A 15475-nucleotide genomic window follows, 5' to 3' on the forward strand; every position below is an offset into this window, starting at 1 on the left:
TCCTACTCAACGCGTGAAAACACGCTTAGCACCTAAACCACAATGGGGCACCAGCACACAGCTGTGAGAATGGGGGAACTAAGACCACTGAACGCTGGGTACCGGGGAGAACGTGAGGCGAGCGCCACTCTGGTTCGTTGCAGGAACAGAGCACAGTGGCCCAGACCCCCAGCAGCACCCAGGGCAATTTCTCACAATGAGAGACACACACCTTCCACACGAACCCCCAGCACACACGCACATTTACACAACCACCAGAACAGCTGAGTGCATAAAACCCTCATGCAAGATTCAGGGTTGTGTTTGCAGTCACTGGACGCGGCAGTAGCCTGCACGATGCTCAGTGGGGACACGGATAAGGAACCCGTGTCACAGCTGAATCCGAGAACGGGATTCAGTGAGAGGCAGGACGAGACTCGGCCCTGGGCTCACCTGGATGCATCTCAGGTGCATCCTGCTAAGAGAGGACGCATCCCTCAAAGGCTACACGTGCTGTGATCCACTCACAGGACATCTGCAAGAGGCCAAACCCTGGGACACACAACAGGGCAGTGGTGGCCACGGGCTGGGGGAGGTGGGGAGTTTGGCCACTGAGGCTCATGGGGAACACATAGGCCACAGGAGCTGCTCCCTACCAGGCTGAATGTGCATGGGAGGCTGACTCTCCATGGCTTAGACCCACGGGACTGCACCTCCCACAGTGGGACGCTCACCTGTGCAATGAACACCCACCTGGGGAAACGAAACTGCACATGACTGCACCCCGAGAGGTGTGCGTGTCCCTGCAGGCAGCGCTCACCCACATGGTGGACCACACGCAGGTGCCCTGATGACGTCACTGCTCATGAGCAGAGTGTCACGGGCGCTGCGTGTGGCTGTCAGGCTCTGTTAGGCAGAGCCACACTGAGAGCCTCGGCAGCACAGGACGCACAGCCTCTGTCCTCTCTCTTCCAGACAACGCTCCTTATTTGAGGTGCTCCTCGCATACTCGATGTACAACCCCGTGAGTATTCTGTGATAACATTCCAAGGTCATATCCAGAGCTGTCCATGCAGGGTGCCCCTGGTCACAGAAATCCTAGCCTGGGTTGAGGGGGCCTCTAATCCACAAGGCAGAGACTGAGGGGTAGAGTTCAAGCTCATGGCCTCCTTGGCCCCAACCTCAAGTTCTGGGGCAGAACGGAAGCCTTCTCCTGGGCTGGGCTCTGTTCTGGCCCAGGCAGGCCTTACTATGGTGCTTCTTCCTCACGTCTGCAGTGGGGCCCAGCAGGGCACCTGTACAGCAGAGAGCTCCAGAGGCCATCACGGGTGTGCAGTCTGCACTCCCACAACAGTCTTCCCCTTCCTGACATCTGGGGTGGGGCTCATACCTCTTCTTAACCCTGCACAGCCTGCGCTCAGACCCTGCAGCATTCTCTCCAGGAACTTTGAGAGCTGGCGTGTGCTCCAGTCCCTGAGATCCTGACACCCAAGGGGCAGCAGTGGGGCCTGGTAGTAATGCTCAGCTCTCCCAGGAGAGGTCACCCTTGCCACTTGAGATCATCCCAGCCAGGGAGGTCCCTCTGATGTGTGTTGTGTTCTTCCAGGAATTGGGCTACAGCCAGGGCCTAAGCCACGTGGCAGCCCTGCTGCTGATGTGGCTGAGTGAAGAGGATGCTTTCTGGGCCCTAGTCCAGCTCATGGGGGACAGCCAGCACGCGATGCATGGTGGGTGATGGGTGTGGTGGACGTGGTCCTGCAAGTGCAGGGATGGGCATGCAGACAAGTGACTGGGACATTGTCCCTCACTGGCTGCTGCGTGCATAGGGCGGTCTCCCTCAGAATGCTTTCTTAGAAGCCAGGGCTGGCAGAGGGCCCAATACCAAGCCATACCCCTCACTTCCCATCACACAAAGGTCCTGTGCCTTGTCTTTGACAAATGACCCTTAGGTCTCTACTGGCCTTACTGCTTCACGTCTCTACTCAGACTCCCACCCAGTGAGCCACACACTTGCAGAAGAAGCATCCATTCTAGGGTGACCCCTCCTCACCCTGAGTGTCCAGATGGCCCTGAGGCATCCAGTGTGAGTGCAGTCAGCCCAGAGGTCACCTTAGGCAGCCTGCCCTGGGCTGTCAGCTGTACCCCCTTCCCCTGAGGCTCCCCTGCCTGTTAGAGCTTTCCCTGACCCTCCATGTTCAGAAAGAACCTGCCCCAAGCCTTTGGCTTTCCGGCCTTCCCAGGAAGACACTCTGAAGTGAGGACTGGGGGGGTTGCTATTACTCAGATTTCTACACACCAGACTCCCCAAAACTGGAGCAATTCCAGCACCAACTGGGAGCTATCATGCGTCGCGTGCTCCCCTCCCTGGAGAAACACCTGGTAAGTAAACATCCCCTTTCTCCCCTCGGGGCCTCTGTGCTCAGGGAGGGGAGGACAGAGAGGGGTCCTGATTGCTTCCTGGGCCAGGGGAGGCTACATCCTCACCAAGACTTTTCTTGGTTACTGGGGGCCGCGGCAGCTTGGGTGTTGGTGTGTTTTCCAGCACTTGTTCCCCCAGAGTTTGTGTAGATTGAAGGGAGATGCTGTCCCCAGGGTAGAGTGGACTGAGGGACCTGTGTCCCTTCAGGAATCTGCATGGCTGGGAGAGGGGATGCACCTGCTGCGGGGTTCCTGCACCCAGGGGTTCTGCCACAGGGCACAGATTAGAGGGAGTCAGGCCTGGGCCCTGGGCCCTGAGCCCCCTCTGCCTCTTCTTAGGAGAAGGAGGGTGTGTGCCTGGAGGACTACACCGCACACTGGTACATCCAGTGCTTCCTGGATGGGGTAAGTGCACCGGGGACCCCTTCCCAGGGAAGCTCCAGCCCCAGTGCCTGGCTCTCTTGTACTGGTGGCCTGTGACTCTGAGCTCCCCTAGCCCCAACAGACACAGGAGGGAGTCTGCTGTGCAGACCAGGAAGGCCCTGCTCTGCTGAGGGTGGTCCAAGCTGAGGCTGAGCCTCAGGGACAGCAAGGAGGGGACAGGTCCCACCAGGACCCATCCTGAGAGCCTGGCAAAGGCCAGAGCCCTACAGTGAGAGGCAGGAGATCCATAGACCCTGGGTGCCACAGGCTGGTTTCAGCACAGCCCAAGGGCTGACCCCTCCTCAGGTCCCTGGGCTGTCTGGCATCTCCAGGGTGGCTTCCAAAGTGTGCAGAGCAGTCCGCGTGGCCCCAGGGTCCTGGATAGGCCTTGGTGCTCTTTCTCTCTGGGCTTCTAGGAAACAGCTAGGATGCCCTATGACACTGCACTCCCACCCACTGTGGGCCCTGCTGAGGCCCTGATGCGCGGGGTCCTCCAATGCCTCTGTCCCCCAGGTGCCGTTCCCCCTGGCACTTCGGATGTTCGACATTTACATCCTTGAGGGCGCGCACGTACTCACCGGCATGGTGTACACCGTCCTCAAGGTCCACCGAAGTAAGTCCTCAGGGCCCACAGAGGCCTGGGTGCTGGGGATGGAGGAGTTGGGGGGGTCCCATGCTTGGCCCGGGTGAGCAGAACCTAGGGGAGGGACAAATTTTCTGAGTTCTTGGCCAGCTTAGGGGGCATTGCGAATCCCGTTTCATCCCCAATGCCAAAAAATGGCGCCTCCCAGCCTAACACCCACCCCCATGACCAGAGCCCATGTTGAAGATGCCCCGGGACCACATCCAGGAGTTCCTGCATGTGCTCCTTCCCCAGTGCCTGGCTCTCTTGACCTGGTGGCCTGTGACTCTGAGCAGGGCTGAGCTTCCCCAGGCCCAGCAGACACAGGAAGGAGCCTGCTGTGCAGACCAGGCAGGCCCTGTCCTGCTGAGGGTGGTCCAAGCTGAGGCTGAGCCTCAGGGCCAGCAAGTGGGGGACAGGGCCAGGGTCAGGGGTTGCAGCAGAAACAAGGGTTGGAGCAGCCATGGTGGCTGCGCCATCCCTAGGGCTCCTCCTAGCCTGATGCCCACCCCCATGTCTAGAGCGCCTGCTGAAGATGTCCAGGGACCACATCCGGGAGTTCCTGCAGGTGACCCTGAAGCAGGCCTGGTCACTGAGCGAGGATGCGGTCATCAGGCAGCTGCGGGCCTCCATGCGTGAGCTGGGGAAGCTCCAGTGCCTCCTGCCTCCCGAAGGTGAGTCCAGCACACGGCCCCATCCCATGCTCCCTTGGGGGAGTCAGTAGTGGGAGTGCCAGGCCCTGGCAGCCCCACCCAGGGACTCACCTCTTCCTAGTCCTCCTTGTCCTCCCCGGGCTCAGCAGTTCTGCTTTCAGGAGCTTCTGACAGCATGGCCTGGCAGGGCCTTGGGCAGCTTCCCTGGATCCTCCTGCGGGGTGGTCCAGCCGGCACTGGATCCCCTTCAGCCATCTGAGGACCCCTGGAAGGCCCAGGTGCCCTGAACCCAGTAGTGGGGGCCGAGTGCACTCCTGTGAGCAGGGTGGGCGCAGAGGCAGGCGCTGGGGGCCCCCGCGGCAGAACCCAAGTGCAGCTGAGTGTTGGCTTTGCAGTCCTAGCCTTGGGCCAACAGAAGTCAGCAGGACCCGGAGCAGCGCTGGCCTCTGGGCTCTGTGGGCAGGGGTTCTTGTCCCCTGCTGACAAGGACCTGAGCACCTGGATCCCCATGAAGAGCAGAGATGGCTTTGTCCCAGCTCTAGAGGCTGGCAGTGGGGGCCCAGGGGCAGGCTGTTCAGACACTTGGAAGTCCCCACTGTGCTTCCAGGTGCTGCCTCCCCTGGGTGCTCTTGAGACAGAAGCAATGACAGCCCAGTTTCACCGGGAAAGGGACTGTGGCCCAGGGGCAGAGGACACAGGGAACCCCTGCCACCTCTTTGGAAACCACATTCCCTGTCCCCGAGGGCCTGGCCAGACCCCGTGTCTGCCCCACACCCCCAGCTCTCACCCCCATCACCTTAGGCTCAGTTCCCTTCCTACAATTGAGGAGGGACTCAGATGTGGGTAACTCAGCCAATGCACTGTTAGGGCCCAGGATTTCAGGTGGGGTAGGTGATGGGGTCCTGAGATGGTGCCAGCAGTCTCCAGAGATGAGAGAGTGAGGTGGGGAGGTCAAGGCCTGTCCAGTCTGTGGGCTTTGGGGGAAGAACCAGAGGTGTCCCTGTCATTCCCATGGCCCAGGCTGCATGCCCCATTCCTTCTGCGGCCAGCAGGCTGGAGGTGTCCTGAGCATCACACCGAGTGATGGGGACCCCAAGGGTCAGGTCAGGGCAGGCACCCTGTAGGCCAATAGTGGCTGTGGAGAAATAAAACCCATCTGTTCTTTTTCCAGAAAAGCCAACCGAAGATGGCAGCCAGACCCTGCAGGTGCCACCTGGCTCTCAGGAGCGCGCTCCCCCACCAGTGTCCATCAAGACCATCGTTGAGCGCAAAGTCTGTCACCCTGCTGCTGCAGCTCCCCAGGAGCCAGCGGAGGCTTCAGCTTCTGTCCCCGGGGAGACCGGTCCTCTCGGATTTGCTGTCCAGGCGGAAACCAAGCAACACACCAAGGAGGAGAAGGGCAGTCGTGGCGAGAGCACCACCCAGCGCCACGGCCAGGGCTCCTCCATGGGGGCCTCAGGGTCAGGGGGCGCCGCCCACCTCTCGGGCCCACAGTGCTCCTGGCTGGACGAGCCAGGCCCCCTCCGGCGCTGGACTTCCCTGACCAAACTCAACGTGACCTTCCAAGATGACTCCGACTCTGAGGACGAGGAGTACTACAGCGGCCTGGAGCAGCAGGAAGAAGACCAAGAGGAGGAGGAAGAGGAGGAAGACCGGGCTGCTGAGTGTCCTGCGTCTCCCTGGCCAAAGCTGCTGCGGGACCTGAGATTCGTCCTGCCCGAGACAATTTTTGAAGAGGACGAGGAGGGAGGCTGTGAAGAGGGTGCCTCCCCAGAGCCCTCGTCCCCAGCCCTGTCTGTGAAGTCCTCAGAGTCTCTGCGTGGCCTGGGCCTCTCGGCCCCACAGAGCTTGCAGAGCAGGGGAGACCTGTCCCGATGGGCGGGCCTCCCAAATCTCAGCCCGCCTGTCAAAGGCGCTAATTTCTGGCCCCTGGAGCTGGGTGGCCAGCAGGGTCTCAGGGCCCCTCCCCCACCTGCCTCAGAGCCCCTGGATCCCGGGCCCATGCAGGCTGTACCAGCCCTGGGAGCAGGGCTGAAGACACCCTGCCTGCATGGGAGCCCCATGCACTCTGGGGACAGGCTGGAGCCTGCAGGAGCCAGCTCTGCACTGGGAGACCAGGCGCATGTGCCCAGCCTGGCTCGAGGCCTCCTTGCTGCCCACTCCATGGAGGAGCTGGATGTGTGTGGGCACCTGGATGGGAAGAACAGCCCACCAGGTGTCCAGCTCAGACGGGCCAGAAGCTTAGCCTGTCTAAGCACAGCGGCCTCCCCGATGGACAAGGCTCCTCTCTGGAGCTCCTCTCCCCCATCCTGAGGCCTCACCCATGCTCATCTCGGCCAAGGAAGCTAGCTTGTCTATGCCCGCCGGCCTCCCTGATGGTCAAGGCTCCTCTCTGGAGCTCCTCTCTCCCTCCCTGAGCTGCCTCACCCTAGCTCAACTAGGCCAGCATCTAGCTTCTCTATGCCTGGTGGCCTCCCGAATTGACAAGGCTCCTCCTCTCTGGAGTTCCTCTCCCCCTCCCTGAGCAGCCTCACCCTAGCTCATCTCGGCCAGCATCTAGCTTCTCTATGCCTGGTGGCCTCCCGAATTGACAAGGCTCCTCCTCTCTGGAGTTCCTCTCCCCCTCCCTGAGCAGCCTCACCCTAGCTCATCTCGGCCAGAATCTAGCTTCTCTATGCCCAGCGGCCTCCCCGATTGACAAGGCTCCTCTCTGGAGCTCCTCTCCCCCTCCCTGAGCGGCCTCACCCCAAGCCAGCCCACTGCCACAGTTGCTATGGGCACCCTCAGAGCAGGAGATGATGTAGGACATGAACCCAGGCACCTGTGGGCTGCCACATACCCCTCCCGCCTTCGTGAGGGAACCCGGGAACTTCTGCCCCTTGTTGATTGTGCATTAAATTGTTTCAGAATGCATCTGATTTTGTGACCCCTGGAGCCGAGCTGCCACACAGGGTCCCTGAGTCCCTTGCAAGAGGCTGGAGGTGCCACAGCCTCCAGATGCAGTCAGAGACCCTGCTCAGGGTGCTCCATCACTTCCTGAGATTGACCTGTGCCCAGCGTGGACCAGGGGAGGACCAGAGGAGCAGCAATGGCTGGGTACATGTGGCCTTTGGGACAGTTCAGGAGTGTGGGCCCAGCCAAGGGACCAGGCCCATGATCACCTCTGTGCACTGTCCTGGGTGTGGGGGCACCAGGTTCCCACTCTTCTTCCCTCTTTGCCTTCTATCCTCCCTGCCCCATCTCACAATCCAGCATCTCATGGCCTGAGCCTTCAAGAGGACCCCAGGGCACTTCTGACCACAGACCAGGATGCCAGTGGGTGGAGGCAGCCCCAGAATGTCCAGGTGGTCCTGGTGGCACACCTAGCTGGTCAGATGCCCACATGCCCTCTAGCAACTCAGGCCTCCTGGGCTGCTGTCACAGTGGGTTCAGCTTCTCCAGGTCATGCTGTCACTAGGGGTCATTAGCATGGAGAATGTGTCCCCTGATGTTGGGAGAAGAGACTCCTGGCTCAGAGGCTCCTGGCCTGGAGGCTCCACAGGGAAGGAGTCTGGAACCCTACCTTGGGCAGAGAGAGCATCCCAGTTCTCCAAGGGTCCCTGACACTTGTAGCCTCTTCCTCAACCCACACAACCTCCAAAAGGAGACTGGGCCCTGTTCATCAGAAGCCACCTGGGTCATCCCAATGGGGCAGGTTAGGCCATAGCCATTTTCCCCTGGGTCTGGAAGGCCCAGGATTCTCTAGCTGTTGAGTCTGGTTTGGAGTTGACCACTCTGTACTCCGTTCTTGAATGAGCCATGGCTGTGTCACTGGCAGGACCCCAAGGGCTCAGAATCGCTGGTCCCCACAGGGTGCTTTTTGCAGAATCACACTGAGGCCAGAAGCTGACAAGATAGAGGGTGACAAGTGGCTACTGTGCTGATGACTCATCTCTCCAGGCTGGGGAGCCACAGCCATGGGCCAGTCCTGAGCCTGCTCCTGTTCTCCAGTGCTCAGGGCTGGTCTTCTTGTTCCTGGGAACCATAAGGCCATATTTTGGACTTTTCACCTGCTGCTTCTGCTCCTTATCTGGGGGAAGATGTGAGCCTGATGATGAGCTTGCAGGCAAGGTTGCTACAGGGCAGGTGAAGTGGATGGGAAGGCCCCTGTCCAGGTCAAGCCTGTGCTGTGCTCCCTGCTCTGCCCTGGCTTCCTGGGTGGACCGCAGTGTACTCAGAGATGTGCAGGCAGTCCACCTGTCCAGGCACAAGCCCTAAACAGTGTTACTAATGGGAACGCACACCTAGAGACTTTCCTGGTGCCTATGGCCTCGAACCATCCTCCCCAGGTCAGCCATGTGCAGGGTGACCTGCAGGCATCCGTCTCCATTGAAAGCCACCTGCCTTTGGTGACAGTCCTTTGCCCTCTCCTGGAATGGAGATTTCACAAACCTGGTGCTCTTTCTTAAGATTTTCTCCTTTGTATCACTTTGCTTTCTTGTCAAAAGTCTGATAACTGTATTCGTGAAGGTCTCTTCCGGGGTTACCATTCTGACTCTCACCAGTCCCACATTGCCATGATTGGCTGTCTCATAAGTTAGTGAAACTGTGACACGTCAGTCCTCCAGTGTGTTCATCTTCAATTATGGGAGGTGGGATCTTCGGGGTATCTTCATCCCCACATACATTTTAAAATCAGTTTGGTAATTGTAAAACACGTTGATAGGATTTTTTTTAAAGATTTATTTCAAAGAGTTACACAGAGAAAGAGAGGCAGAGAGAGAGAGAAAGAGGTCTTCCATCTGCTGGTTCACTCCCCAATTTGCCACAACAGCTGGAACTGTGCTGATCTGAAGCCAGGAGCCCCAACCTTCATCTGATTCTCCCATACAGATGGTAGGGGCGCAAGCACTTGGGCCACCATCTACTGCTTTCCCACGCCAGAGTAGAGAGCTAGATTGGAAGAAGAGCAGCCAGGACTTGAAGCAGCGCCTATATGGAATGCCAGCACCCGCTACGCCACAGCACTGGCCCTGTTGATAGGATTTTGATTAAGACTGCGTTGGTCTATCAAGTGAAGAAATACAGCTATCTGGGCTAGATTGAGTCTTCCAATCCATGACCATAGAATGTGTCTCCAAAGGTTTAATTCTTCCTTGAGACTTTTTTAGGAGCTTTGTGGTGATCCTCATAGAGATTTTGCATATTTTGTTGCAAGTATACCTAGATGTTTCTTTTGTTTTGCTACAGAACCTTTTTTTTTTTTATTTCCATGCATAGTTTTCTCATTAGATTCATTTTACAAGAGCCCTCATATGTAGTGCAGTTCTTTTCTCATGTGCTGCTCTACACATCTCAGTTCTGACTTGGTCCTGCTCATGCACTTGCTCATCTTTTTCTCGACACACACACACACACACACACACACACACCCTCTTTCCTTCCTCTAGATTCACCATGGTGCCTCCCTGCATCGTAAGTAAAACAAAACAACCACAAAAGTCAAAAACACACCCTCCTGTCTCCTGAGCAGACTAAAACTCTGTTTCAATACACACAATGCCAAGCAAGATTACAGAAGCTGAAGAATGAATCTTCTGTCTCCAACAGATGCTCAAGAAGCAAGAAGTGGGGTAATGTTTTTAAGAGAAGGAGAGAGACTGAGAGAGACCTTTCATCCACTGCTTCACTCCCCCAGTGGCTACAACGGCCAGAGCTGGCCCAATCCGAAGCCAAGAGCCTGGAGCTTCTTCTAGTCTCCCATGTGGGCGCAGGGGGCTCAGGGACTTGGGCCATCTGCTGCTGCCTTCCCTGGTGCATTAACAGGGAGCTGGATCAGAAGTGGAGCAGCTGGTTTACAAACCGGCTCCCACATGAGATGCTGGCGCTACAGGTTGCAGCTTAACCCTGTGGACCACAGTTTCAGCCTGGGTAATTAGTTGTTTTAAGCTATGACCACCAAAGGAGACTGCTGGCCAATCCCACTTAGATGAATAGGAAATAGGAAATACGAAATGTTCACCAAGTGTCCCTAGTGGCTACCACACCAGGTGTGTGACCCTGGGAAACTGAATGTTACCTGTCTGGGCTTATAAAATGGGATGATAAACAGATTAATTGTAGGACCTTTATGAGAGTGAAATGGAAAAAGGCACCCATCCCCCCTTATTTTTTTAAAGATGTATCTATATTTGAGAGGCAGAGTTACAAAGAGGCAGAGGCAGAGGCAGACAGAGAGAGGTCTTCCATCTGCTGGTTCACTCCCCAGATGGCTTCAATGGCCGGAGCTGTGCCAATCCAAAGCCAGGATCCAGGAGCAGCTTCCTGGTCTCCCACACGGGTACAGGGGCCCAAGGACTTGGGCCATCTTTCTACTGCTTTCCCAGGCCCTAGCAGAGAGCTGGATCAGAAATGAAGCATCCAGGATATGAACTGGTACCTATATGGGATGCCCGCACTGCAGGCAGCACTGGCCCCAGCACCCATCCCGTGTACAGGTAGTGCTAGATGTCACAATTTTTGTTTCTGAGCTTAAAAGAATGCTGAGTTTACTGTTACGGGAAAAACAGAATCAACATGTTTCACAATTTACATTGCAGATCTGCTGCTCTTTTGACAATGTGGTTAATATTTTCAAGTGCAGGAATGTTGGCCCCTCTGGGTTTGTATGGGCATTCGCCTGAGGTGGTGAGGAGGGTTTTCCATTTCCCTCAGACAGCACAAGGGAGCCATGGGCCACGTTCAACCTAATGCGTCGAGCAATCTGTCCTGTGCTTTACTCTTTTACAAAATGAAATGTGAATGCTTGAAAGATCATTTACATGTGGCCTACTAATTATTTAAGAAAACAACCATTAAACATATTGAGTTAATTAACAGTGCGCACACGATTAACAATGCTTTTTCAACACTAGACGTTAATGGAGTAGATGTCAAATAAATGTAATCCTGCACTTGAGTTAGAATTTCTTTGTTAATTATATTCATTTACAAATTTAAAACAATAATCGCATTCGTTTGAATAAAACAAGGGATTTTAAAAGCGGAAATAACCAAGGGGGTCTTGGCCCTAGGGACAGACTGTAATGGATTAACCTTATTTTCCATCCCCAACAGAGGCCAGAGTAATTACGGACAAAAAAATGACCCGCTACACTCAGGGCTGTCCACAACGGACTCATCCAACCCTTCCGTAAGCATAACTTGTTTTCAGGCTAACTCGCTTGCTAGCATCCAACAGAATGGAATCGTTCTGCAGCTGTGACTCATGTGCCCTTCCCTGGATCCGAGTCCTGCATTGATCCCATGATACAACACACACTCTAAATGAGACACACTGGACACGTCACATGAACCCTCTCCGGGTAGCCCTAGGCTATCTGGTCTCAGGTCACAGAACCCATACCCACGGCAACATTTCACCATCTCAGGACTGTTCCAAGATCATTGGAGTCTTTTTCCACGGGTGGTGACCCAGACACCAGTGCAACAGGGGCATCTGAGGTCATATAGACGTCTCTGCAGTGTCTACTGAGCCACAGGCATAGGAAACATCCTCACTAAAAGCAGCCCAGTCCAGGGTAAACTTTGACAGATCAGTTCCAACACTTGGGAGCTGAGTGGTCTTGGGCAAGATTACATGCCTCAATGTTTCTAAACTTGTAAAATGGGAATCGTATGCTATCATCTACTTCATAGAGCTATGTTGAGGGTTGAAAGGAGATAATCCCTTAAATGTTAACTCCTTGCATTCGTTCTGAATGTGTTTCAGCCCTCAGAATGCAGACAGCTGCAGTGGGTTCATTCAATGTGGAAGGGATCAAGGAAGGAAAGAAAGGAAGAGAGGGGGACATTTCAATGCTTTTGTTGACTGTCCCATGGATCTTCACCCAACAGTAAGAGAAGCTCTCGCTAAAGACAAGAAGTCAAAGGGAAGCAAACAGTGCTAGTTACCACTGAAATCTGGGTTTGGCTCCCAGAGCGTTAGCATGGGAAGGGGGCTGTGGCCGGGAGGGGAATTGGTGTTGATCACCTATATCAAACTTGGCCTTGTGTTTGGTGTTTTACTCAGACTTTTTCTCTTTCTCATGGTTGGTGGGTTTCAAGGCTCTGATATGAACCCATGTCTCTGACTCCATCTCTGATACAGAGCTCCAGAGACTGACATCTAGAGTGAGTCTAGTCCCTGTCAAGTCTCCTTTTGCCTTTTGGGTCTGTTTGCTTCCTGAGACATGGACTCTCCATCCTGTTGGCTATCAGCCTCCTCCATGTGTATCCCTATGTCACAAGGCTCCAGGGGGAGGTTGTTTGACTGCTTGTCCTGGGTGAAAAATCAGAAGTGACCTTGAGTAGACCTCCGTGTGCCAGGTGCCCCCAGACTCAAAACAGTGCATTCATTTGCTTTTTGCTTTGTGCTTTTCTGTTCAGACTGTAGCAGCCTTTAGGATCTCTGTCCACACTGGAAATATTTTGGGCTTCAAGCCCAAAATTAAGCATAAATCACCATCCTGACTATCCACAAAAGAAAACAATTTGAGCTTCTAGATCCAAAATGTTTTTTTTAAGAAACCATGAATATAAAAAAAAAAAAGAGAGAGAAGCAAGATTTCCAGAAATTTCATGTCTCCTGACTTTGATCTCCCTCTTGCCCTGTCTGCTTAATGCCCCCTTGCCCTTTCTCATCCACACGGCCTGGGGAGTTAACAGGAATGATTCGACATGATCCAGACAATCACTTTCTCTGACTGTGAACCTCCTCCAAATGTGGTCATGAGGCTTTCCTTCTGGGGTTTCCACCACTCTCCTCACACTGGGCATTAAGTACCTCTCAGAGCCTCTGACCCCCTAGTCCATCTTCCAAGCAGGCCCTCCTCATCTCTATACCCTAATGCCTTCTTAACCATGCCCGGAATAAGATTGGCTCACACAAATAAATGGCTACACACAGCTGGATTAATGAATCTGGTTTATAAGCTGAGGTGCCATGGACTCCACACAGCTCCAGCCATGCAGGCAAGACACTGCTGGAGAAATCCCAGCGTGGCCTCATTAGGATGAGCACAGATGAGGCTCATTAGTATGTCCCATCCACACTCCAGGAAGGGAATGAGATCTGTTTTGAGCAGCCAGTTAACCCGGCTCCCATCACTGAGTTCATCTGTAGCCATGGGCACAGGGAGGAAGGTCGGCAATTAGCCCGTGATTTGATCAATGCGGGAGCTCATCTTGACAATGCAGACAAAAGGAACCACCTGTTCATCAGCAGCCTTGTCTTTGGCTCTCGTTACAGTTGCTGTCTAAACCTGAAAATTTTCCTTTTGTTCTTGTTTTCTGCTCCTCAGCATTAAACCCTGCTGGAGAGCAGTACTTCTCAAACCCCCATGTGTCTAAGAATCAACCAGGGATGTTGTGAAAATGCACTTCTCATGCAGGAAGCCCGAGGTAGGGCCTGGTATTTGGAGACTGTAGCAGTTCCTAGGTCATGCGCTGTTGCTGCTGGCCCAAAGAAGACACTTAGACTAACAAGGACTGAGAGATGCAGCTCTCAGCCTCAGCTCTGCCCTTGAATCATCTGGAGAGTTCTAATAAGTGCCCATTCCCAGTCCATACCTTAGTCAATTTACATCAAAATCTGGACGAGACCAAGTGTATTTTTGTAAAGATTTATTTATTTATTCCAAAGAGTTACACAGAGAGAGGAGAGGCAGAGAGAGAGAGGTCTTCCATCCGATGGTTCACTCTCCAATTGGTCACAATGGCCGGAGTTGAGCCGATCTGAAGCCAGGAGCCAGGAGCTTCTTCTGAACTCCCACGTGGGTGCAGGGTCCCAAGGACTTGTGCCATCTTCCATTGCTTTCCTAAGCCATGGCAGAGAGCCAGATGGGAAGTACAGCAGCCGGGTCATGAACCAGTGCCCATCTGGGATGCTGGCAGCACAGGCGGAGGCTTAACCTACTATGCCACAGCACGGGCTGGCAATGACCTTTTCAGATTAATTTTTTCACTAGCCATAGTGCCCTTGAGATCTATGCACAGCCTGCTCCCTTTTTATTTCTGCGTAGTATTGCATGGTGTGAGTGTAGCATGGTTTAGCTATTCACCCTCCAAAGGGCATTTGCGCCCTTTCCAATATCACATATAAACTGCTTTGAACATTCCTTAGCTAGCAAGAGTGACCTTGTAGATGTGATTTCAAGGTTAAAGACCTTGGGGCCTACGTAGTGGCAGCACAGTGGGTTAAGCTGCCACCCGTGATGTCAGCATCCCATATTGGAGTGTTAGTTCCAGTCCAGGTTGTCCTGCTTCTGATCCAGCTCCCTGGCAAACTGCCTGGGAGGCAGCACGTGATAGTCCAAGATCTCAGGCCCCTTTCCCCCATGTGGGAGACCTGGATGAAGTTACAGGATCCTGTCTTCAGCCTAACCCCTCCTAGCCCTAGCTGCTGTGGCCGTGTGGGGAGTAAACCAGTGGATAGAAGATCTCTCTCTCTCTCTCTCTCTCTCTCTCTGCCACTTTGCTTATGAAACAAATAAATAAAATTTGCTTTAAAAAATAATTAAAGACCTTGGTAAGGATATTATCCTGGATAATCCATTTCTTATCACTTGAGTCCTCAGAAGCAAAGGGTCTTTTCCGGGTATGGTGAGAAAGAGAGAGACAGACAGACAGACAGACACTAGGGATAAAAGAAGGGTTAGAGAGAGATGACATTATTGGCATTGAAGATGGTTGAATGGAGTCATAATCCAAGACAGGTACTTCTCCTTGTTAGAAAAGTCAAGGAAAAGAATTCTTTTCCTAGAGTCTCCAGAAAGAGCCCTACTGTCATTTCTTGTCAGTCTGTGTGACCATTCACTGTGTTGGCCCTGTGTGACCACTCGACCCATGAACACTAAGACTTCAAGACAACAAGTCTGCAGCATTTGAGTTTCTTAAGTTTGTTTTGGCAGGAATAGAGAACTACTGGAGCATATTTATAAATTAAATATAAACTTAGTATATGACCCAGTAATCACACCCCCATGTTGTGTTTTCCCATCCCGTCATGTCTATAAAATGTCCATCTGTGTCTGTTACATGAGATACTCAACACTTGATGATAAAACAGGACTTGTGTTTTTGTTCAACTGCCAGCTAACGTAGGTATTTGGAGCATGTTTAAGATAGGTGAGGCTGAGCTAGGCTGTTCTGTAGGGTAAATAGATTAAATGCATTTTCAATATGGAATTTTCAATTTATTATGGGTTTATCCAGAAGTAACATCATAACCCAAAGAGCATCTGTAGTCTAAGTTTGAGTCCTTTGTGAGATCCCAGCTTTGCAGATTATTTCTCAGAGTATATGTAGTTTGTCTTTCTAATCTTTTAACAGGGTCAATTGCAGACAAATGTTTCATTCTAAT

At 53.6% G+C, this 15475-nt stretch overlaps 1 protein-coding gene across 1 annotated transcript; it reads left to right on the plus strand.

Annotated features, from left to right (window-relative positions):
• The first annotated feature begins 3977 nt into the window (after window positions 1–3977).
• On the plus strand, window positions 3978–7459 carry LOC149122129 (uncharacterized). Its single transcript, XM_089313642.1, has 2 exons — window positions 3978–4116; window positions 5267–7459. Exons 1-2 carry the CDS (start codon window positions 3978–3980, stop codon window positions 6406–6408), a joined length of 1281 nt encoding a protein of 426 aa, XP_089169768.1. The 3' UTR covers window positions 6409–7459.
• Window positions 7460–15475: the final 8016 nt, after the last annotated feature.

Source organism: Oryctolagus cuniculus, chromosome 15 (genome assembly GCF_051225735.1).
Source record: "Oryctolagus cuniculus isolate XC-2025 breed Fujian yellow rabbit chromosome 15, ASM5122573v1, whole genome shotgun sequence".
NCBI lineage: Eukaryota > Metazoa > Chordata > Mammalia > Lagomorpha > Leporidae > Oryctolagus > Oryctolagus cuniculus.